Source organism: Hyla sarda, chromosome 2 (assembly GCF_029499605.1).
Source record: "Hyla sarda isolate aHylSar1 chromosome 2, aHylSar1.hap1, whole genome shotgun sequence".
Lineage (NCBI taxonomy): Eukaryota > Metazoa > Chordata > Amphibia > Anura > Hylidae > Hyla > Hyla sarda.
In genome coordinates, this window is record NC_079190.1 from 464,023,577 (window position 1) to 464,050,160 (window position 26,584).

At 42.9% G+C, this 26,584-nt stretch overlaps 1 protein-coding gene across 6 annotated transcripts in view; it reads left to right on the top strand.

The window, feature by feature from the left end:
• Positions 1–26,584, top strand: part of NCAM2 (neural cell adhesion molecule 2) — a 501,839-nt gene that overhangs the window by 299,210 nt on the left and 176,045 nt on the right. For all 6 annotated transcript variants that reach the window (XM_056559430.1, XM_056559431.1, XM_056559433.1 and 3 more), the window contains one exon: positions 22,703–22,820. In XM_056559430.1, the coding sequence (XP_056415405.1) occupies positions 22,703–22,820 (118 nt within the window). The remainder of the gene's footprint in view (positions 1–22,702; positions 22,821–26,584) is intronic.

A 26,584-nucleotide genomic window follows, 5' to 3' on the forward strand; every position in this document is an offset into this window, starting at 1 on the left:
CTATAGGCAGAGCTGGCCCTGATAAAGCAGACAGATTCCTATTAACTGAGCTCATGGAAATAGGGTGTTCTGATGGACCAAACACATTTGGGCTTGCAGTATCTAAAAAAAAAATTAACTCAATATAGTGAACTGAAATCATTTTTACAAAAATGTCTAGGAATGCCTTCATAAATGACTGGCTGCATGTGTTTGACCTGGTAGGCTGTAATGATCAAACACATTTATAGAAATCGTATAGGACTTTGAAATAGGAGGCTGAATTTAGATTGAAAGGACCAAAAATGACTGACAAAGGCAATCATCAGGTTAGAGGGATTGGGGAAAAACTGACAACACAATGACTGACAGCCAAGATTCACCTTTACTAGGAAAAGAACAGCAATGTGGATTCCTTTTAATTTCACAGTTCAATTTCATGAAGGTTTCTCAGGAATTGTAAGGAATTGGTGAATAAAAAGAATTGCCACGTTCTCTGATAAACTATGAAAACGACAGATTAATCAATAATAGACTGATAGGATAGTGTTACCATTGCAATAGGTTAAGTTGGGCAGGGACTTGTGCTATTGATCCTCATTTTTCAAATTGAGCTGGTCTGTAAGTAAAACACGATGGGCAGAGGTGGTAAATAATTCAATATTTCGGCTGAATAAAATATTTCCTAATTTAATTATATTTATTATAATATAAATAATATAGTAGCAGTGTGCAGAGCTGCGGCTCACAGGTCCCCCACTCGAATCAGAACAGTTTTTTACATGACTGCTTTTGACTTCATGTTTTTTGTATAGTTCATAGTTATAACTCTATACAGGAGTGTTTAACCAACCATTGTGCCTCCAGCTGTTTCGAAACTACAACTCCCAGCATGTCCAGACAACCTTTGGCACTCTGGTTAGAAAACACTGCTGTACAGGATGCAGAGTCATCAAGGCCATATTTTGATGGCCAAAATAATGCAAAATTTACAGGTAAAAAAAAACAAAAAACTGAAAAATGTCTAAGAATGTGTATCAGAAAATGTTCTTGTACATGTTACTCACTAGGTCATACTGATGCTTCACATGTATTTTCAAGTGTTTAGCTTCTGTATTTGGCTCACAAATCCCTCTGTTCTGCTGCTCACTCATTCTGACATCCACTGCTCGGGAAGGGGTGTGTCCGAAGCAAGCACTGAGATCGCCCTCACTTACCATGCATTCACTTCTTCTCTGAATCTACTGTGATGGGTCTCTTCATCCAATCACTGCAGGCTGATCTGTAACCCCCTCCTCTTTGTTTTCATGTTACAGTCTGATAGGACAGGGGTGAGCACAGAGGAGTGCTAGTCCCACCCTAACTTTCTGTACTTTGTCCCAGCCTGTGCTTTAACTGGGCCAAAAATTATGCTAAAGCTGTACAGGATTATATGGGGACCCCTAGTGTTCTTTTTTTGTTAGCCTTGCTTTCTATTAAAAAAAAGATAAAAACTAGACTAGAAAGGTTAATTTTTGCCAAGATGTGCTACATATTAATTAGAGATGAGCAACTTGAAGCTGACAAACCCAAATTTGTTTTGAATTTCAAGAAATATTTGATTCCAACGAATGTGAATATCGTCGCGATTCTATAGCGCAAATTGATTCATTAAACTCCATTTCCTGTGGTCCAGGCTCCAGGGCATCTAAAATGGCGGATCCACATGTCAGTACATGGGACGAGGAATGCTGGGAACGTGGGAAGGCAAGGCGGGAAGAGAAGTAAGCGGGATGACCCTGAATCACATGCAGGATGCAGCCTATCAGCAGCCAGTCACCCCTGTGATGTCACAGCCCTATATATTCAACAGCCATTTTGTGGCTCGTCATATCATTCATTACACTGCATACAGATAGGACAGACATCGCTGTGTGTGTTACACAGAAAAGCTCATTCCAGCAGCATTTCACATCCTAGTCACATCAGCGTTCTGGTGGACAGAGAGCAGTGTTTTTTTTTTGTTTTTTGTTTTTTCACTGAAAAGGATTTTTACTGCAGCTGCATTAACCTCCCAGTCACTTTCTTCAGCATTGTATTACAGAGAGGGGCAGAGAGCTGTGTGTTGCCTCATACATTTCAACAAGCTGCATCAACTTCATAAACCTTAGCAGAGGAGGCAAAAATTATTTTTCTGCAAAATTCTGTGTCTTTGTTCCACAACAAATCATCTGCTGGTTATACTAGTCTGTAGATGGTATAATACCCAGCAGTCTATTCCTAATAGTCTTTAACCACGAGCAATTTTGTGTCTAGTACACAGCTTTTTTGTGCTGCATCACTGTTATGTTCTGCTGGTGTTTTGCAAAAATAAGTTTTTTTTAAAGCATACTGTACCACATTTTTCTGCCCTCATAAGTGCATACCACATACGTACATCTAAGTAGTGTACTATTTTATACCTGTTAATCTATCAAGGGCCTACATACAGTGAAAGGATAGCCAAAATTAATCACTGGATGGTGTTTTACTCCAATACGTTTATTAAGCGTACTGTTGCACATTTTTCTGCCCTCAAAAGTGCATACCACATACCTACATATAAGTAGTGTACTATTTTAAACCTGTTAATCTGTCAAGGGCCTAGATACTGTGAAAGTCCAGGCAAAAGTATTCACTGGCTGGTGTTTTTACTCAGATACTTTTTAAGTGTACTGTAGCACATTTTACTGCCCTCATAAGTGCATACCACATCCCTACATCTAAATAGTGTACTACTTTAAACCTGTTAATCTGTCAAGGGCCTAGATACTGTGAAAGTCATCACCGGCTGGTGTTTTACAAAAATATGTATTTTTAAGCGCACATATTTATCAAAGGATTTAGACAGATTCTTCCTGTCTAAATTTGTAGCACCGAAAGTCGCAGTCTAAATATGTGCGACTTTTCTGCGACTTTTGCTCTAGAGGATTTTTAGAACATGATGCATTCTTGTCTATTTTAGACGGAAATGCATTGTAAAATGCATTGGTGCTGAATTTATCAAAAGCGACTTTTCAGCGCCAAGTCGCATCGGCTGAAAGTACGACAAAATGTTAGACCATGTTGGAGCAGGTTTAAATACAGTCTAAAGCATAGATCATGAAGTCTGAAGAATGTATCAAGAGCCGTGCACCTTTTGATAAGTTGGGCGCACAATAGACCGGCCTAACCCTCTGTAGTTTGGTCTATATTGATGCGGGACATAGACAGCTTTGATAAATATCCCCCACTGTAGCACAATTCTCTGCCAACATAAGTGCATACCATATACCTACATTTCTAAGTAGGGTACTATTTTTTAACTGCTAATCTGTCGTGGGCCCACATACTGTGAAAGTCTAGGCAAAAGTAATCACCAGCTGGTGTTTTACTAAAATATTTTTTTTTAATGCGTACTGTACCATATACCACATTTATCTGCCCTCATAATTACCACCTTTATCTGTCCTCATAATTGCATACCACATACCTACATCCAGGTAGTGTACTATTTTGTACCTGTTAATCTCTCAAGGGCCTATATACTGTGAAAGGACAGCTAATAGTACACACCTGCTGCTGTTCTAGACAAATACTGTTTGAAGCGTAGTGAAGTGTATTTTACTCCCCAGATATACGCAATAAGTATGTCAGGCAGAGTTGTGCCAGGACGTGCTCAGTGGAGTGGCAGAGGCCTAAATTCATCAGGCGCAGGCAGAGGTTGCAGCAGAGTAGGGGAGTGTGTCAGCCGGAGTCAGAAGAAGTCGTGTCTTGACCAGCAACCCAGCAGCCATGATTGATTGGTTCACTTGTTCGTCCACTTCATCCCAAGTGAAATCTGACACCCCCAGTCAATAGTCCATGGGTTTCTTAGACTCAACCCTCACTTGGCATGGCCCTCATGCTGCTGCTGCCACCTCAAGGCTCTGTCATTGTGCTGCTCTATGGTCTCTTCATGCTAATGCTACCACCTCCCGGCTCTGTCATTGGGCCACCATATGGTCTCCTCATGCTGATGCTGCCACCTCCAGGCTCTGTCATTGTGCTGCCATATGGTCTCCTCATGCTTATGCTGCCACCTCCAAGCTCTCTAATTGTGCTGCTCTATGGTCTCCTCATGCTCATGCTGCCACCTCCAGGCTCCCTCATTTTGCTGCTCTGTGGTCTCCACATGGTGATGCTACCACCTCCAGGCTCTCTCTTTGTGCTGTAATGGATACTGCAAAACATAATTAAGGTGCTGGTCCCCAGTTTCAGAAATTCCTCTGCATTACGGTCAGTTTCAGGACTGCTGCTGTTGCGTACCTCCAGGCTGTCTCATTCAGCCACTATATGCTATCCTCATGCTTCAGCCACCTACAGGCTGTGCTATTCAGCCACTATATGGTCTCCTCCTGCTTCAGCCAACTCCAGGCTGTGCCATTCAGCCACTATATGGTCTCATTATGCTGCCACAAAACTCCCGGCAGTCATTCAGCCACTATATGGTCTCCTTATACTGATACCACCTCCAGGCACTGTCATTGTGCTGCCATGTGACATGTTACTCCTTAATAAATCTGGTACTTTGTACCCACACACCGGGGCTCGGGACACTTAAACTTGGGAGTTAAAATTTAAATTTCAAAATCCTCAATTTTAATTTCTAAATCTTTAATTTCTATTTAAAAATCTTAAATTTCAATGGTCTCCTCATGCTTCAGCAAACTCCATTCACCCACCGCTTCATATTGGATGCCGGCTCTCTGCACCACAGAGGACAACATCTCATCATTTGGGACCAACGTACCTTCACAAACGCCTTCCCGGAGGAACCCCTACACCCATGCCAGGTTGGTGGTTGCCCTCGTTTTAGTACGTGCGGGCGCTGATTCATTACAGTCTCCAGGAGTCTGCCGCTCCGGAGACGGTCAGCTGCCATGCAATACGGTGAAGACTGCAAACAAGGTACCGCTCTGAATGTCCTAATACAGTTATCGTTCTTATTTACACTAAACGGCTCTCTTTGAAGTAAAGTGGAAGTTATAACTGTATCGCTCATCTCATCTACTACATTTAACAGACACTTTGTATCTACTTTGTTGCCAATACAGTACATTGGCTTCATGAGATGAACAATTCTAACTACTGTGGCTGCCAAACTAGATTAGAACTATTATATTGACTTTGGTCATTGGATGCTATCTGATACAAAATATTTTATGAACATTTACATAATTATTTTTACAAGAAGATTGGCAATCTACAATTTTTTTATTTTTTATTTATCTTTAATAAGCACATTTTTCTAATACCTGGGCAAGGGCCCTGCCCAGGTGTTTTAATATTATTTTTACTCAATAAATGCACATGATTGTTTAAGTTATATTTTGCAGGTATTTTTATTATTACTGTAATTAAGTTAGGACTACTGTAGTCATTATCAGTTTCATTTCCATTTATCTCTTGCATCTACCATCTGTCAATTTTTCTATATCTTTTATCTCAATCTTTTTGCTTCTTCCTTTTTATTCTTTCTCCTTTTCACTTATTTTTTCTTATTTCAATATCCTTGAGCACTGGTCATATAATTTCTTCATTATATTTATCTATATATTTCTTGGTCTTGGGGTAATCAGACCTTACCAGTTAACTTCAGGCTATTTATTGATTGAGCTGCACTGCCCTTGATTGTATTCATGATACAGATGATACCTAATCAGGGTGCAACCCTGCAACCCGCTTCTTGAGTATCTCCCACCACTCTGACTTACTACTACATAGGTACAGTAAAGGTACCTGACTGTGAAGAAAATCCTCAAAAGACTGTCTTACCTCCACTTCCTCCAGGAGGGACTAATTCAGCTTCCAATAACCTTTACCCATCCAGGGGGTCTTTGAAACATTCAGGGTAAAGAAAATCATACAGTGATCGGAGAACTCCACCTCAACCATGGACACTGTGAAAGAGATGGCTTCCTCATTTAAATAAAACCTGTCTAACCTAGACGTGCAGCTACCTTGATGAAAGGTGAAGCCCGCGTGGCCTTATAGGCTCCGGATGTGGGCATCCTCTAGGCGAGCTTCACTAACTATATTATTAAGGGCCACACAGTCGTAATTCAGTGGATTATTGGAACCTCTCCCATCTTGGGACCTCCTGACATAATTGAAGTCCCCTCCAAAAATCACTTGCCGACTCGTAAAAAAAAAGGGCTTGATCTTCATAAAGAGATCCTTATGGCCCCACCTGGTTTGTGGGGCATAGATGTTAATGAGCCGGAGCTCTTGTCCCTTCATGAAGACATCTAAGATAAGAAACCTCCCCATTTCTAATTCAATAACCCGTCGGCATTCAACAGGAGCAGTAAAAAGGACCACCACCCCACTATACGGCTCAGCTGCAAGAGACCAGTGGGAGGGACGGGGCCTCCACTCTCTTCTGGCTTTAACCAGAGAGGCTAGATCTGACAACCTCCTGTAAAAAGAAAATGTCTGCTTCAAAACGGCAAAGAAAATCAATGGCTCCAAATCTAGCCTTTATGCTGGCATAATTAATAGATACCAGCGTCAATGGGTGAGTGCCGCCATTCAGGGTGATTAAATTAGACAGCCACACCCTTTTCTTTTGCTTTCCTCTCTTTTTAGTCCCCTCATCCCCTGAAGAAGACGAGTGCGCAGGACCACTCTTAGACCTTTTTTTTTTTACTCAGATTGATCCATATGGTCCCCTGTCTCCCTCCGGCCTCGGTCTAGCCCTGCCCTCCAAGGAAGGTGCCTCGATAGGACAGGTCCCAGTTCCCCCCCAGAGGCTCTTTCTCCCATGGCCCCTTGTCCTCCACTTCCCCCTCCAAGGTGGGGGGGGCAGTCAGGCTTCCGTTTTGCACCTGGCCCGCAATACAAGGAACAGAGGGCTCAGACCTCTTCTTTCTCCCTTTTCTTTTGCCCTTGTCTTTCTTTTTGGACCTCTCCCCACTCTCCTCATCCACACTTTCATAGTGGGAGGAATCAAAATTGTCGGCCATATTGCCTTCCTCTCTGTGAAGCCTCCTGATTTCCTCATCCAGCACATTCTCCTCCAGGGCTTCAGTGGTTACAGGGCCAGCTTCAGGAGCAGTGGCCAGGGCTACCCCCGTCACCTGGGCACTCTTCAGCTCCCTACTCCTCCAACGATCTTCATCCTGCCTTAGTTTGGCAGGGCCCTTTTTCCTCCTCACTAGCCCTGTTGCCCCCTCATCCCTGTTCGTATCCTCCTCAGCCGAGGCAACTTCACAGTTCTCCTCAGCCGGAGCGAACGCTGCACGGGCGAAGGCGCTAGGACAACGGCTAAAAGGGTGCCCGAGGACACCACACAGGTGGCATCGGATCTGCCTACAGGATGTGGGCAGATGACCCACCACACAAAGCACAGAACTGCACAGTACAGGCTGCGCTAAAATGGGTGGAACTGCCACACCTGTGACAGACCTTTGGCTTCCCTTGGTAGAAGTCCTGGATCCTATCACATCCAAGGAAGGCAGATGACGGAATGTGAACAACCGCTTGAGTTTGACGGAAAACGTCCAGCCCCCGTACCAGATCCCGTGCTCATCCAAGTTTTTCTTGGGCATGTCTGTCACATCCCCATACCATTCGAGCCAGGTCATGATGTCATAACAAGAAAGTGACTTGTTATAGGTCAAAATGGTCACTTTCTTAACCGAGGTCTGATGGGAAAATGCCTTTACATTCTTCGTCACTTCGTAGTTTGACCAGAAGAGTTCAAGACCTCTGGCCGAACTAAACTGCCATTAAACTCGGACCAACCGTAGGGGTGAATCAGGGCAAAGATGTCACTCACCCTGAATTCCTTCTGAAGGAGGAGCTCAACCACTTTTGCGCAAAGTGGGCATGCATCTTTTCCCCTCCATATCAGACGGACCACATTCCTACGGTTATTGTCCTCCCCATTCCGCTCTCGGAAAACCCCCAAACCATGCCTCTCCATCGAGAAAGACAGGTCGACCTCACCCCTTCCCTCTACCTGGATCTACCTGTCGCCCCTACCCAGAGCCTCCAGGAGGCGCTTTTGCAAATGGCCTCCAGAGCTGGACGGAGACGGAGACCCCCTCAAAACCCCCAGCAGCGACATTGGCATAGCTCCTAGGAGCAATCACTACTGGGGGGGCAGCCGGACCAGATGCAGACCCAGAACCACTAATACCACCATTCACACCACTACTCTCATCATCTTTATTTCCATCCATACTAGACTTCCCATTCATACCACTACCACTCCCACATACACACCTCTCATCCACAACACTACTACGCCCATCATTCTCACATCTTGCAATCTTAGCATCCTGCCTAACAAATTTTGGGCTGGCTGGGACTGCACTGTCTCCTGGGTCTTCTGCTTCTTATCTTTACACTGCCACATCATCACACTGGTCATCTCCAAAGGTAAAATTGTGGAGGTGGGCTGGGGACTCCTGCATAACAACTGCTCTCAAGAATTCCCCAGCCTCACTCTCCACATCATCCTCCTCACATTTTTAACTTAAGGGAAGTGCCACCTGGGCTTGCTCTATGTAGCTGTCCTGGGTGGTCTTGGTGGTCTGCGTATCACATGGAATAGGTATAGAATCTTCCTCCACAACCTGTACACTTTTCTTTCCCTCCTCCTCCTCCTTTAACTCCTTGGGGATGGAGGGCGTACCTATACGCCCTCAGCCTGCTCCCTGTCTATAACGCGGGGCCACTCAAGCAGCAGAATCATTGATCAATGGTTTCCTATGAGAAACCATTGAACAATGTAAAAGATCAGTGTGTGCAGTGTTATAGCCCCCCTATGGGAGCTATAATATTGCAAAAAAAAGTGAAAAAAAGTGAATAAAGATCATTTAACCCCCTCCATAATAAAAGTTTGAATTACCCCCCTTTTCCCAATAAAAAAAAAAAACTGTGTAAATAAAATAAACATATGTGGCATCGCCGCGTACCGAAATGTCCAAATTATAAAAATATATTGTTAATTAAACTGCACGGTAAATGTCTTCCGCTTAAAAAAAATTCCAATGTCCAAAATAGCATATTTTTGGTCACTTTTTATATAATAAAAAATGAATAAAAAGTGATCAAAAAGTCCGATCAATACACATATGGTACCGCTTAAAACTTCAGATCACGGCACAAAAAATGAGCCCTCATACCGCCCTATACGCAGAAAAATAAAAAAGTTATAGGGGTCAGAAGAGGACAATTTTGAACGTATAAATTTTCCTGCATGTAGTTATGAGTTTTTCCAGAAGTACGACAAAATCAAACCTATATAAGTAGGGTAACATTTTAACCGTATGGACCTACAGAATAAAGATAAGGTGTCATTTTTACCGAAAAATGTACTGCGTAGAAACGGAAAAGTTACAAAATGGAATTTTTTCTTAAATTTTGTTGCACAATGATTTTATTTTCCGTTTCACTGCAGATTTTTTGGTAAAATGACTGATGTCATTACAAAGTACAATTGGTGGCACAAAAAATAAGCCACATATGGATTTTTAGCTGCAAAATTGAAAGGCTTATGATTAAGGAAGGAGGAAAAAGCGAAAGTGCAAAAAACTGGAAAACCCTCCGTCCCCAAGGGGTTAACCCCTTAAGGACCAAGGACGTACCGGTACGTCCTTGGTCCTGCTCTCCTGATATAACGCGGGGTTACACAGTAACCCCACGTCATATCACGGCGGGCCCGGCGTCATAGTGAAGCCGGGACCCGCCTCTAATAGCGTGCAGCGCTATTAACCCTTTAGCCGTGCGCTCAGAGCTGAGCCGCGCGGCTAAAAGCGAAAGTTGCCGGCTAGCTCAGTGGGCTGTTCAGGATAGCCGTGGCGAAATCACGGCATCCCGAACAGCTTACAGGACAGCAGGAGGGCCCCTACCTGCCTCCTCGCTGTCCGATCGCCGAATGACTGCTCAGTGCCTGAGATCCAGGCATGAGCAGTCATGCGGCAGAATCGTTGATCACTGGTTTCCTATGAGAAACCAGTGATCAATGATGAAGATCAGTGTGTGCAGTGTTATAGGTCCCTATGGGAGCTATAACACTGCAAAAAAAAAGTGAAAAAAAAAAGTGAATAAAGATCATTTAACTCCCCTATTAAAAGTTTGAATCACCCCCCTTTTCCAATAAAAAAAAAAACACAGTGTAAATAAAAATAAACATATATGGTATCACCACGTGCGGAAATGTCCGAATTATAAAAATATATCATTAATTAAACCACTCGGTCAATGGCGTGCGCGCAAAAAAATTCCAAAGTCCAAAATAGTGCATTTTTGGTCACTTTTTATATCATTTAAAAGTCAATAAGTCCTATCAATGCAAAAATGGTACCGTTAAAAACTTCAGATTACGGCGCAAAAAATGAGCCCTCATACCGCCCCATTCACGGAAAAAGAAAAAAGTTCTATGGGTCAGAAGATGACAATTTTAAACGTATAAATTTTTCTGCATGTAGTTCTAATTTTTTCCAGAAGTCCGACAAAATCAAACCTATATAAGTAGGGTATCATTTTAATTGTATGGACCTACAGAATAAAGATAAGGTGTCATTTTTACCGAAAAATGTACTACGTAGAAACGGAAGCCCCCAAAAGTTACAAAACTGTGTTTTTTTTTCAGTGTTTCAGTGCCGTGATCCTTTTCTTTAGCTCTGGCCTGTTCTTTTTGGTCCCTATGTTCGCCAGATTCTGAGCCCCATGCAGATCCTCTCTGGCCAACTTTAGCTCCTTGCTGCACCGATCATACTCAGCAAACCGTGCGGCCATGTGGGAGCAGTAGGTGGCGCTGGAATCCTTGGGCCTTCTCTCAGCCCACAACTCCACACTTCTCCTTGCCTTTCTTTCTCAGCTGGATCTCTGTCTGGCACCTATCACATGGGAAGCAGAGCCTGCATTGCTGCAGACTCTGCTAGATCTTCTCCCTCTGGCCGGAACAATGGCTCTTGCAGTTTGCACTTCTCGCCAGCCTAGAACGGGAAGTGGAGGCCCAGGACTCTATACAGGAAGGCCCTTCCCAGGAGGCTGTCACACTCCTGGGAAAGGCTGATGGAACACCTGCTTCTGTACTCTGCTTGAAAGTCCTGGAGAGCTCGAGAGGGACACACCCGAACACTACACACACCAAACTGCTCTGGGCTGTGTTTAGCAGAGTGAAGGAGGAAGTTCTCCCCTGTATGGCTTCAGGAGATATTACGCCTGCTGGGGAACGCCCCTTCCCAGTCTGTAAATCTGACTGAGACTGAGCAGAAAATACAGAGCAATATCAATGTAGAAAACTAAAAAATAATAAAAATAAAGGCCGGGTGTGGTTTATCCTGATGGGGACAATGAACTAGCAGGGTTATAAAATTTAACAAGATCACGAGAGGTACTCTTTAGTCAATCCTTTGTGATACATGTGCTAATTTGCATATAGAATGGATCTTTCTTTATGGGCTAGACCATACAGTATGTGTCCATATACCCACTGGTCTGTCATGTTGGTAAAACCTCTGATATACCCAAAAGCTGAGTCAGAACCCTATGTTGGCATTTAATATGTACCATATATACATATATAGTTTTTTGTATATTATTTCTCATTTCATAGTAATAACTTTGAGTAAAAGTAAACTTAATGTTTCATTCAGGCATGTACTAGTTACTTGGTAGTTTGTAATTTTAACAAGATGTGACATCATATACTACACTGTCTTGTATACTGTGTCAGTGCCAAATCCTATTAAATTCAGTCTCTTGTGAACCCTGATCCTCTCCAGTGGTTAATTACCGGGGACCCAATATTTTCCAGAGCTGTGGATCCTACAATAGGTGCCAGGAAAACCTTCTGTAGTGCTTTTGTGTAACATATATGGATGGCTGCAATATCCTTATTCCACACTGTAATATGATACTCTTTGTAGGTATTTGTAGGGTTACATATAATGTGACTGCAAAAGCTTGTTCATACTGGGTAATGTATGAGGGATGGCTACAATAACAGTAGCCTGGCACCTACTTTAGCATTGGAAGCTGAACTTATACTGGGGGCACTACACTACAGGTCAATATCACACATTGTCTAAGTAAAAAATGAGGAGCCTCCAGGGTCGAGAAGCTTAATGGTCAAATCGCCCATTTAAAATGGATTTTCTGTGGGGAAATGCTGGATATTTACTATATTGTAATATGACATCAAATAATAAAGATACTTGCCTAGTGTCACTTTTTTATAATTTCTTGGATAAAACAAACTTTCAAAGCAAAGTACTTAGCATATAAGTAAATGCGCCTCTTCCCTACAACACTCATAATCTTGATAAAGATCATATTTTTCTTTTTCATCTAGTCATCTCGATTTTTTTTTTGTCCCTTTAATCTTACATTTAAGGACAAAAGTAAATGAGTTTTCTTTTTAATATATCGATGAATGCGGTTCACAGGAGTATTTCACCTTAACAAATCAATATTGCAGAAAGCTTATGTGCCATCAATGTATAATAAGAGATGTGCCATACCCAGGTGACATCTTCACTGCACTCTGTATTGTTTCCATGGAAACTGCTAAATAAAAGTATATAAAAGATTTCAGAGTTTTGAGAGTTCCTAATATTATGCTCGCAGTGACTGTAATACATGTAAATAGGCAGGTGTAATAGTGATGCCAGGCAACAAGCCCATAGAGGTCATACTGCAATTCCCAGAGAGGCGGCAATTAGCAAAATTGGCTTATAAACTTATAATATCTTTAACTTTCTTCCCAAACTAGTAGTCATAACCCATCAGAATAATATAATGCATAATAATTATATTATTATTATTATTATTATAAAGTATAAGATATCATATTATAAAATATAAGAGTAATAATAATAATAAATATTATTATTCAAAATAACAATAACAATTAGCTATTAGCAAAATTGGCTTTTAAACGTATACTATCTTTAACTTTCTTCCCAAACTAGTAGTCATAACCCATCAGAATAATATAATGCATAATAATAATTAGAGATGAGTAAAGTTACAGTCACTCGATTCATCACAAACTTCGCAGCTCGGCAGTTGCTGACTTTAGCCTGCATAAATTAGTTCAGCTTTCAGGTGCTCCGGTGGGCTGGAAAAGGGGGATACAGTCCTAGTAGAGAGTCTCCAGCCCACCGGAGCACCTGAAAACTGAACTAATTTATGCAGGCTAAAGTCAGCAACTGCCGAGCTGCGAAGTTTGTGAAGAATCGAATGACTGTAACTTCGCTCATCTCTAATAATAATAATAATAATAATAGAGGCAGCTGCTTCTAAGGCCAGCAGGATATTGTCATGTATCAAAAGAGGCATGGACTCGAGGGACAGGGACATAATACTCCCCCTTTATAAAGCATTGGTACGGCCTCACCTGGAATATGCTGTTCAGTTTTGGTCACCTGTCCATAAAAGGGACACTGTGGAGCTGGAAAGAGTGCAGGGATGTGCAACTAAACTAATATGGGGCATGAAACATCTTAGCTATGAGGAAAGGTTAAAAGAATTACATTTGTTTAGCTTTGAGAAGAGACGTTTAAGGGAGTATATGATCAAAGTATATAAATGGCACATACAAAAAATAGGGAGAAAAACTGTTCCAGATTAAACGCTCTCAAAGGATGAGGGGGCACTCCCTTTGTCTGGAGAAGAAAAGGTTTGGTCTCAAGGGGCGACACGCCTTCTTTACCATAAGAACTGTGAACTTATGGAACAGTCTACCTCAGGAACTGGTCATATCAGGAACATTTGAAAGCTTTAAAACAGGGTTAGATACATTCCTGGAACAAAATAACATTAATGCTTATGCAGAAATATAAAATCCCATCCCTCCCCCATCATCTCACCACATCCCTTCCCTTCAATTCCCTGGTTGAACTTGATGGAAAAATTTCTTTTTTCAACCATACTAACTATGTAACAATGTAATTATATTATTAATATTCAAAAAATAATAATAATAACAAATATTATTATTCAAAATAATAATAATTTAAAATTGTGTATATAAAATGTATATACTGAGTACGTGTTTCCTCAAATCTGGGCTTATGTATTGTATTAAATACTAGAATTGGGTTTGTGTGATATGGATAAATATGTATGGACCATATAAATATGTGATGATGTCTATATGGATTTTAATGTGTGTATAGAAGTGTGTATGTGTGTGTGTGTGTAAATGTAATGTTTCTCTCTCTCTCTCTCTCTCTCTCTCTCTCTCTCTCTCTGTATGTATATATATATATATATATATATATATATATATATATATATATATATATATATATAAATGTGATATTTAAAAGATTGTATGAGATTCAGTGTGATCATAAGACATTTATTAAATGCAGTTATAATCACCTACCCCCGCAGGGCCCTTGCAGGGTGCAGGAATTAATACAGATATATAAGTAAAATATAGGTTAAAACATGAAAATAAAATAAAAATAGTAATAAAAAGTAAAGCAGCTTATTGTTAAATGTCCAGGATATAAAATAAATAAGTAGCAGTTGGTAGTATGTCGTTGGTGGTATATTGGAGTTATACTCCTATGCTCATTGGTGGTACAGTAATAGTTATTATTTTACCACCGTTGGTGATATAATGGAGTTATACTCCTATGTTCATTGGTAGTACAGTGGGTAGGAATATGCAATGGTGCATAGCACCACTTACCTGACCTCCCGGCGGTGTCCCTATGCACACTGACGAGCTGGCTCGGCTAGCGTCCGGCACAGTTGTATGTGCCCATCTGGAGGGAAAGCCACACTTCTCCGCATGGTCCTATGATGCCGGACTGGCACGGCTGGCGTCCGTCTGATGTGAAATGTCCGGGCTTCAACAGGGGACTGTGGGAGTGGTGATGTAAGGGAGGTCAGCAGTTGATGCTAGCGTCCTGTGTAGAAGCGCACGTAACAGTGCTGATGTCCTGTGTTGCTGGGCATGTAACAGTGGGCCGCTCACTCGGGGCCTCCAGCAGTTGCAAGTTGGTTTGTAAAGATCCTGGTTTCTATGGTGGTGAGTATGGTATAATAGATTGCTGGTATATGTAGAGGTTAGACACGTTTCGAGACGTTCTCTGTCTCTTTTTCAATAGCTGTCAAAAAGAGAGACAGATGAATGTCTCGAAATGCATCTAGCCTCTACATATACCAGCAATCTATTATACCATATTCACCACCATCAGCCTGGAAAGAACATGTATTAACTATTGGACACTGATATTAGGAGTGCAATATACATAGGCCAATAATAATCTGTTCTGTTGTGCCAGCTTATAAGACATTGCATATTTTGATCAATAATGTATTGTATATAGCACCAACTTTGTGACTTTCTGTAAGTACTATTTAACCCCTTAACGACCATGGACGTGTATACACGTCCAGGGCGGGTACACGTTCCCGCACCAGGCATCCGCAGTGTGAAATATGCTGCGGATGCGCTCTGTGACCCTACACTGCGTCCCATTCATACTGCGTTTCCGCACTGTTAGAGGTATCCGTCAGCATCACGTCAAAAAGAGTGATGCTGACGTATACTGTAGCAGCTCCGTTCATTTCTGACTGCTACAGTATACATTGGCATCCCTTTTTTAACGTGAAAACGGACACCTATGCTGCAGAAATGCAGTATGAAAGGGGACAATTCATATAATGTGAATTCGGGTAGAAAAACAGACATGGTGCACATCTACAATCTTGTATAATGATCTGATTGCTTCTCAGCATAATATCAAAAACTAACAGGTTGTTAGTATACAGTTTTGATCAAAAATTACAAGCCCACTCGCCACGTCAAGGCCACATATTTAGAGTGGGTCCCTAACGTCCCTAGCATAAAATGGCGCAGCATCGGGCGGCAACCACCACCTCCGCGACACCAGTGCCCACAGGGGGGAACGACCCACTGGCAGGGCGGCCCCAATGCCACTCAAACCAGTCTATGGTCCGCACCCCCCCGCAGACACGGCGCCACGGCAGCAACGGACGCCGCACAGCACCACACCAGTGTGAACAAGGTGCAATAGCCACCTACCATGCTCTCCCAGTCAGACTGGGAGGCTGCTAGGAAAGAAATGGCCCATGTGTAGCTAACTACTACTTATATAGGGTTGGGCTGAGGGGGTGGGGAAGAGTGCAGCACATGTTCAAACAAAAAAAAAGGAGGGGATAGAAAACACAGTGTGAATTCGGGTAGAAAAACATCAAAAACTAACAGGTTGTTAGTATACATTTTTGATCAAAAAGTACAAGCCCACTCGCCACGTCAAGGCCACCTATTTAGAGTGGGTCCCTAACGTCCCTAGCATAAAATGGCGCAGCACCGGGCGGCGACCACCACCACCGCGACACCAGTGCCCACAGGGGGAACGACCCACTGGCAGAGCGGCCCCAATGCCACTCAAACAAGTCTATGGGCAGACACGGTGCCACGGCAGCAACGGACGCCGCACAGCACCACACCAGTGTGAACAAGGTGCAATAGCTCACCTACCATGCTCTCTCAGTCAGACTGGGAGGCTGCTAGGAAACTAGATGTGTAGATTGTAGATGTGCACCATGTCTGTTTTTCTACCCAAATTCACACTATTCATATAATGATGCCCTGAAAGCAAAAGGGGGCTTCTCTCCTTTGGGGTCCTACCACGCGGCCAAGGAACCAAATATGGCCTAAGCGGGGGTATTTCCAAACACGGGCCAAGCAGCAATAAAATATAGGGTGCATTTCTTGCAATATCAGAAGTGATGTCCAAAAAATATGCCCCACAAATGATGCATTTGTGAAAAAAGGCAAATTTAGAATTTTTAACACTGACATTGTAATAATTCCTGCCCAAAAACGATGGTGTTAAAATACTCACTGTACCCCCTAGCAAATACCTTGAGGGGTCTAGTTTTTAAAATTGGGTAATTTGGGGGGTGTTCCTATGTTCTACTACCTTAAAATGTCTGCAAACCTTGCATAGCACATAAAAAAAGATGTACTTTTCACATTTTCAAAATTTCAAGTTAAGTTGTTAGGCTTCTAATTAATTTAAAATGTTAATTAAAAACTAAAAAAATGCTGTCAAAATAAAGTAGACATCTGAAAGTATAAGTTTCATAAACTATTTGGTCAGTGTGTATAAATGTATGCAACCTATTAGTGTTTAAATAGCAAAAAATCTTAATTTTTAAAAAAATTTCATGATTTTTGCATTGTAAAAAAAAACTACAAAGGATATCGGCTTACTTTTACTATGTACATGAAGGACAACTTGTGACAAAAAAACAATGTCAGAATTATCGTGATTGGCAAAACGTTACCAGAGTTATTCTCTAATAAAGACAGACATCCCCGATTTGAAAAAACAGGCCTGGTCTTTCAGGGGCGTACAGGTTTATTTGTGTTGGTCCTTAAGGGGTTAAGTACTAAATGTGACGCTCATATTTCATTTTGTTTGGACAATTACCCCCAATTTAAACGACACTTTGACAATAATTTTATTTTTTGCATAACAAAAGACTAAGAATACTGGGGGGAATATTCAAAGACTTGTTATTAGGGTTCTTTAATAGTGTGCGCCAAATTTTAAGCCATGTGGCGCAGCGTAAAGCAAAAAAAAAAATGGCACTAAATTCTTTCAATATCCCCCCACCGTGTTTTATTTAATTTTCCAAACTCTAACTCAGCTATCTTTTATGCAAAAGTCTATATCAGTTTTACTGATATTTAAAGGAAAACTGTCACCCTGATCACCCACACTAAATCAAATGCTCAGGCTTATTGTATGAGTGACCAGGAGTGCAAAGAGGGGTAACTTACCAAATTCCATCCAGTGGCTCCTGTGATATTGCTTGACAAAAGTCCCATTCTCAATTTGGTTACCTGTGGGCAGTAGGTGGGGCCCCGATGGCTGTCCACCCCCTGCTTCATTCATCCTCCTAAAACAATCTGCCTCTATTAGTATATTCAAATTCTTCGCTCAGCTCTGAGGCAGAAGCACAAGCACAGTTAGTTTATAAACAGCTCTCATGTCCTAGTGATGTGAGAGCTCTTCTTGCCAGAGCACCCTGCTACTGTGCCAGAGTGCATGCACTTTGGCCTTGGAGCGCATCGCTCACGTGACATGCAACTCACGTTGATAGGACATGAGAGCTGTCTGTAAACAAACTGCACTTGCACTTCTACCACAGATTGCAGCACAAAATTTTAATATACTAATAAAGGCAGATTGTTTCAGGAGGCAGATAGAAGCAGGGGGTGGACAGCCATCGGGGCCCCGCCTCCTGAGCGCAGGTAACCGAATTGAGAACGGGACTTTCACCGGGCAATATCACAGGAGCCACTGGATGGAATTTGGTGACACCTCATTGCATTCCTGGTCACCCGCAACCCTGTGTATTGGATTTAGTGGGGGTGATCAGGGTGACAGTTTTCCTTTAAGCGTTTTTCATGTTGCTTGTTTACCATCAGGGCATGATGATCAATATACATTATGTTCCATTACATGTCATAGTTTTATATTCATACTTTAATTGGAATAATAAAATAATATTGCTTCGACTACAGTGGTGTTGAGGATGGGCTGTGATTTTCACATTGTTTGTTGTGAAATGTTTTATTATTAAGGAATGTTACTGGTAAAGGCTTGCAGACAGGAAGAGAGATTCTCATAGTTAGTGAATTCGTGACACTGAGTACATTTGCTAGATTTGCATTTCCACTTAAATGCTCCGATCATACCTCAAAGCTTTGCATGATCATGACTAGCGGATAATTCACGGAATAGACACATATCCAAATACTTGTGCTTTGTTTACAGATAATTGTGTGCTGTTAGCCTACAGGCATTATCAGATGTTACTGATGTTATTCTGCTATGAAAGCATTTATACCATGAATAATAGCATATTTTTCTAGTTAATTTGCTACTGGTATATTCAGCTAGGCTATTTGGGTTCACTGGGCCCGCTAGAAAAAACAAATAATTCTTAGAGTCCCCTTCTTGTATCCCCTTAAGGACCCCGTTTTTTTTTCTGTTTTTGCATTTTAGTTTTTTCCTCTTTACATTTAAAAAAATCATAATTCTTTCAATTTTGCACCTAAAAATCCATATGATAGCTTATTTTTTGCGCCACCAATTCTACTTTATAATGACATCAGTCATTTTACCCAAAAATCTACGGTGAAACAGAAAAAAAATCATTGTGCAACAAAATTGAAGAAAAAACGCCATTTTATAATTTTTGGGGGCTTCCGTTTCTATTCAGTACATTTTTCGGTAAAAATGACACCTTATTTTTATTCTGTAGGCCCATATGATTAAATGATACCCTACTTATAGGTTTGATTTTGTGGTACTTCTGGAAAAAATCATAACAATGGCCGGGCCCGACCCGCTATGATGCAGGGCCATGCTATGGCTCTGCGTTATAGAAAGGGAGTGGAATCAGGGCATACAGGTACACCCTGGGTCCTTAAGTGGGTATGCAGAACATGTTCATGTCCAATTTTAATCAAATTATAACCTTTTCTATCATTGTGCACAAAGGATATAAGGTCCAATAGATTACGGTATATGTGAATTATTCCATGAGAAATACAGTAGATCTAAATGAAAGTGATGGGCTCCATAGTCAGATCTGAATCTTCTTCTGAACCTTTATAGGTCTGTTATTGTATCAGACCCTAAGGTTGTTGAAGGATTCTGTGTAACTTTGTTTGACTAATCCAATGCTGTATATTTAAATACATACCCTTAACACATTTTTTTTTTATTAGAGATCACCCCTTTCAGAGGGCATCTGCCAGTAGGGCCTGTTCCTAGTGAAATCAACTGGTTGTTAAGGGAAGTCATAGCCAGCCAGACATTTTTCTTAGGTCTTTAGCAGCTGAAGTGTTGCAGTATGTATAGGTAGTCTAAGTATATAGCCATTCATCAAGGGCATATATCCTATAGTAACAGATTATGTGGCTACTATGGCGCCCCTGGAGAGATGGGGCCAAGATCTGTTTGATTCACACTTTGTCTGTTGGTAAGAAATTGTGCAGAACGCCTTTCTCCAGGGAACTGCATTGTCAGTAAATTAATTGAGGAGGGTATTAGGAAGAGTAAACAAACACCATGTCTTTCTGTTCTTTGTTCTTGGTTCTTGGGGGGGGGGGGGGGTTATTCCATATCAGATTCCATAGGTGGTATAGATTTATCCATGGTTATCTTGGGTGTGTTAACCCAACATAGAGATCAATATTTGATCAATAATTAAAGAGTAATGTTAAACTTAGGTTTGTGTAATTTATTTATTTCAACTTCAAGAGTAAAGTGCACTTTTTTAATACACCCCTTTCTTTTATGTAGACCACTGACAGCCTTGTAAGACAAACATAGCTTGAGTCCACCAGAATGGAAGCTGCTCCTCCAGATTTGCTCTCTGTTCTCACAGAGAATGGTTCCAAGCTTTGGGCGCACACCCTATAATGTCAATATATCCTTACAAATGGACAGATAATGTCTTTAAAAACCCAACCCCATGTAGTAAAAACATCTCAAGTAGAAAGTTGTTAGAGGGCATCTCAATGTAGAGCGTAGAGTGTAAGAATACATGAATTAACCAAATGCTGGCTTTTTCATATCAATCATGTGCTGTTGATATTTTAAAAGGATGCGATGAAGGTCAAACATGTCTTCTATACTTGTCCACATTAGCAGTTGTCTGCCGGTGGCATAAAGGAAATCCTATAGTCCTATTTTCTTTCCCTAATTTGCACAATGCAGTCCATGTGTAAATACAATACAATAATATGTTTCTAAAATTGTGTAGTTCTAGAATTTCCCTAATCCATTTCATATCACATCTTGGGGCATACATCAGGCTGTACCTTGACAGCCTGTCAAAAAGGGATACTGACGTGGTGCGTTCCAGCCAAGTTCACTGACTTTATAGATCAAATATGTCCTAATTGTGACTATGTTTGGCTCATCTACCAAATTTTGTAGATGAGTCAGCCACACAGAAATAAGATTTGTTTGGGAAATAGGCTAAATCATTGGGGGAGCTTAATCAAAACCTGTCCAGAGGAAAAGTTGACAAGTTGCTCACTCAACCAATCAGATCGCTTCCTTCATTTTCCAGAGGCCTTTTCAAACATGAAAGAAACGATCTGATTGGTTGCTGTGAGTAACTGGAAAACTTTTCCTCTGCACTGCTTTTTATTAAACTCCCCCATTGAATTTGTTCATAATTAGACTACATTCATTTCATAAAGTTAGTGGGGATTTTGGGTTATCCCTTTTTTGATAGGATACTGTTGTATAGTCAGACTCCAAAACATGTTTTCAATTAAGCCTTAGTCTGTGACATTGGACTGTATTGTTGCCCATGTAATGGTACAATCTAAGCATGCATTTCTTGCTGTCACATTTGGAGATGCAGCCTAAATCAACTTTAAAGTGGTTGCATAAGATAAGAAAATAGGTATTTTATCCCATTCCCAAACATTGCACCCCTGCAGTACATCTCCATCACTACTCTTAGCTTTAAATGGGCACTGTCACCAACCTTTTTTTTAATATGTTGTAGTACTTATGTACTACAACATATCTCTAATATACTTTCATTAATTTTTTTTTTAAATTAAAATAGTTTATTTTATATTTGAAAACCGGCCACTAGGGGTCTCTCTCCTAGTGGCCGGCTGCAGCCTGCCGTGACGTCACGACTGAATTAGGACCGCTGCCAGCCAGGCAATCGGTCCTAATTTAGTCAGCCAGTCAGCCTGCGCCCGCTCCCTGCCTGTCAATCAGACAGGCGGGAGTGAGCACTGAGAGCACAGAGGATGCGTGCATTGGCTCCCTGGCCTCGCATGCTGGCCCTGCCTCCCAGCAGATATGCGCCGCTGCTGCTGCCTCAGGACTGTCCAGCACCCCTGCACTTCGGTAAGTGATTTTCAGGGGGGGGGGGGATAGAGCAGGTTGTGTGGCGGAGGGGGGGTAGAGCGGTTTGCGCGGTGGGGTTCAGGGCAGTGGGTTGCGGCCGCGGCCGTAACAAAGATATTGTTTTCAACACAGAGTGCCTCCAGTTGTTTCACCACTACAACTCCCAGCATGCCCTGACAGCCAATAGATGTCAGGGCAAGCTGGGAGTTGTAGTGGTGAAACAACTGGAGGCACCCTGTATAGATGAACTATGGGCGGAAGTCAGCCCCCACCAGCAGGCATCAGTGACGTCGTGCCTGCTGGGGAAGTCAGCCTGGTAAGTGAGCACACTACCAGGCAGACAAAAAGGCATTTTTAATATAGTTAAAAAAAAAATTAAAGGCAGGGAGGGGGTTAGGGATAGATGGGCAATAGGCAGGGACAGATTAAAAAAAAAAGATGGTGAGAGCTTCTCTTTAAGTGAATAGGACTGTGCTGATTCTGGAAGCAAGAAACATTACTATGCAGATAAACTGAGGGGAGAAAAACACTAACATAGTTTAGCCTGGTTCAGTGATTGGATGCATAAATGGATGGCATATCAACTTTTTTATGTCAGTGTTTAAAAAGTTTTCATAAAAATTAATATAATTAACTCACTTCATCATGACTAATATAAAGTTAGGAAATGCTATACAGTGTGTGTGTGTGTGTGTGTATATATATATATATATATATATATATATATATATATATATATATATATAAATATGTAATTTGTTTGTATCTTTCTTCAGTTCCTCCAGCCATCTTAATCCAACAAAGATCCTTCAATGCAACTGCAGATCGCCAAGAGGACATTACCATATACTGCCGGGCCACCGGCTCTCCCAAACCTCACATCAGCTGGCACAGGTAAATCCCTTTTCAGAATGCACTATACAAGCTTATTAACACATCATAGAATATTTAATCTATATTTCTTTGTGTTGTCAATACTTTCATCGTTACTTTACCACTTTCTAAGCCTATCAGATCACTTATCAGAGGAAGAAGAGCTTAAAGAACACCTTTAAAGGAAAACTGTCATATGTTTTGTCGAGCACTATCCACGAGTACCTGTGGATAGTGCGGGAGACACTGAACATTTTGAGTCCTACCTTGCCCGGATCCGCTGTGCCGTTCGCCCATTATTGCTGGTTTTCGGTATATTCAAATTAGCTGCTAACTGGCACGGGCGGGGTTACTGCCTTCAACTGACACTGTGACGTAACCGCCACCCGACCCGCAGCACCGCCTGGCTAATGAATATTCATACGTTGTCTTACACTCTCCGTCTCATCTCAGCCGAGTCCTGGACGATTGTCACGATGCCGGCTGGCAGGTAGTGGATCCTCTGTGCCAGAGAGGGATTGGCGTGGACCGTGCTAGTGGACCGGTTCTAAGCCACTACTGGTTTTCACCAGAGCCCGCCGCAAAGCGGGATGGTCTTGCTGCGGCGGTAGTGACCAGGTCGTACCCACTAGCAACGGCTCACCTCTCTGGCTGCTGAAGATAGGCGCGGTACAAGGGAGTAGGCAAAAGCAAGGTCGGACGTAGCAGAAGGTCGGGGCAGGCAGCAAGGATCGTAGTCAGGGGCAACGGCAGAAGGTCTGGAAACACAGGCAAGGGACACACAAGGAACGCTTTCACTGGCACTAAGGCAACAAGATCCGGCAAGGGAGTGCAGGGGAAGTGAGGTGATATAGGGAAGTGCACAGGTGAACACACTAATTGGAACCACTGCGCCAATCAGCGGCGCAGTGGCCCTTTAAATCGCAGAGACCCGGCGCGCGCGCGCCCTAGGGAGCGGGGCCGCGCGCGCCGGGACAGAACAGACGGAGAGCGAGTCAGGTAGGGGAGCCGGGGTGCGCATCGCGAGCGGGCGCTACCCGCATCGCGAATCGCATCCCGGCTGGCAGCGGAATCGCAGCGCCCCGGGTCAGAGGACGTGACCGGAGCGCTGCCGCGGGGAGAGTGAAGCGAGCGCTCCGGGGAGGAGCGGGGACCCGGAGCGCTCGGCGTAACAGTACCCCCCCCCTTGGGTCTCCCCCTCTTCTTAGAGCCTGAGAACCTGAGGAGCAGACTTTTGTCTAGGATGTTGTCCTCAGGTTCCCAGGATCTCTCTTCAGGACCACAACCCTCCCAGTCCACTAAAAAAAAATTTTTCCCTCTGACCTTTTTGGCAGCTAAAATTTCTTTGACCGAGAAGATGTCCGAGGAGCCGGAAACAGGAGTGGGAGGAACAGATTTGGGAGAAAAACGGTTGAGGATGAGTGGTTTGAGAAGAGAGACGTGAAAGGCATTAGGGATACGAAGAGAGGGAGGAAGAAGAAGTTTATAGGAGACAGGATTAATTTGACACAAAATTTTGAAAGGACCAAGATAGCGTGGTCCCAACTTGTAGCTAGGGACACGGAAGCGGACATATTTAGCGGAGAGCCATACCTTGTCTCCAGGGGAAAAAACGGGGGGAGCTCTTTTTTTCTTATCCGCGAACTTCTTCATGCGTGATGAAGCCTGTAAGAGAGAATTTTGGGTCTCTCTCCATATGATGGAAAGGTCACGAGAAATTTCATCCACAGCGGGCAGACCAGAGGGCAAGGGAGTAGGGAGGGGGGGAAGAGGGTGACGGCCGTACACCACGAAAAATGGGGATTTGGAGGAAGACTCAGAGACCCTGAAGTTATACGAGAATTCGGCCCATGGGAGGAGATCTGCCCAGTCATCCTGGCGGGAGGAAACAAAATGTCGCAAATAATCACCCAAGATCTGGTTAATCCTTTCTACTTGTCCATTGGACTGGGGATGATATGCAGAAGAAAAATTTAATTTAATCTTGAGTTGTTTACAGAGAGCCCTCCAGAATTTAGACACGAATTGGACGCCTCTATCCGAGACAATCTGCGTAGGCAACCCGTGAAGACGAAAAATGTGTACAAAAAATTGTTTAGCCAACTGAGGCGCAGAAGGAAGACCAGGAAGAGGGATGAAATGTGCCATTTTGGAGAATCGATCAACGACCACCCAAATAACAGTGTTGCCACGGGAAGGGGGTAAATCAGTAATAAAATCCATACCAATCAGAGACCAAGGCTGTTCGGGGACAGGCAGAGGATGAAGAAAACCAGCGGGCTTCTGGCGAGGAGTCTTATCCCGGGCACAGATAGTGCAGGCTCGCACAAAGTCCACAACATCCGTCTCCAGAGTCGGCCACCAATAGAAGCGGGAGATGAGTTGCACAGATTTCTTGATACCCGCATGACCTGCGAGATGGGAGGAGTGACCCCATTTGAGGATTCCGAGGCGTTGGCGAGGAGAAACAAAGGTCTTTCCTGGAGGAGTCTGCCTGATGGAGGCAGGAGAAGTGGAGATCAGGCAGTCAGGTGGAATGATGTGTTGCGGAGAGAGTTCAACTTCTGAGGCATCCGAGGAACGAGAGAGAGCATCGGCCCTAATGTTCTTATCGGCAGGACGAAAGTGAATCTCAAAATTAAATCGGGCAAAGAACAGAGACCACCGGGCCTGGCGAGGATTCAGCCGTTGGGCAGACTGGAGGTAGGAGAGGTTCTTGTGGTCGGTGTAGATAATAACAGGAGAACTTGATCCCTCAAGCAGATGCCTCCATTCCTCAAGTGCTAATTTAATGGCTAGAAGCTCTCGATCCCCGATGGAGTAGTTCCTCTCCGCTGGAGAGAAGGTCCTAGAGAAAAAACCACAAGTGACAGCATGCCCGGAAGAATTTTTCTGTAGAAGAACAGCTCCAGCTCCCACTGAGGAGGCATCAACCTCCAATAGGAAGGGTTTGGAAGGGTCAGGTCTGGAGAGGACGGGAGCCGAAGAAAAGGCAGACTTGAGTCGTTTAAAGGCGTCTTCTGCTTGAGGAGGCCAGGACTTGGGATCAGCATTTTTTTTGGTTAAAGCCACGATAGGAGCCACAATGGTAGAAAAATGTGGAATAAATTGCCTGTAATAATTGGCGAACCCCAAAAAGCGTTGGATAGCACGGAGTCCGGAGGGGCGTGGCCAATCTAAGACGGCAGAGAGTTTGTCAGGATCCATCTGTAGTCCCTGGCCAGAGACCAAATATCCTAGAAAAGGAAGAGATTGGCATTCAAACAGACATTTCTCAATTTTGGCATAGAGTTGGTTGTCACGAAGTCTCTGAAGAACCATACGGACATGCTGGCGGTGTTCTTCTAGATTGGCAGAAAAAATTAGGATATCGTCCAGATATACAACAACACAGGAGTATAACAGATCACGAAAAATTTCATTGACAAAGTCTTGGAAGACGGCAGGGGCGTTGCACAGTCCAAAGGGCATGACCAGATACTCAAAGTGTCCATCTCTGGTGTTAAATGCCGTTTTCCACTCGTCCCCCTCTCTGATGCGGATGAGGTTATAGGCGCCTCTTAAGTCCAATTTAGTGAAGATGTGGGCACCTTGGAGGCGATCAAAGAGTTCAGAGATGAGGGGTAAGGGGTAGCGGTTCTTAACCGTGATTTTATTAAGACCGCGGTAGTCAATGCAAGGACGTAGGGAGCCATCTTTTTTGGACACAAAGAAAAATCCGGCTCCGGCAGGAGAGGAGGATTTACGGATAAAGCCCTTTTTTAGATTCTCCTGGACGTATTCGG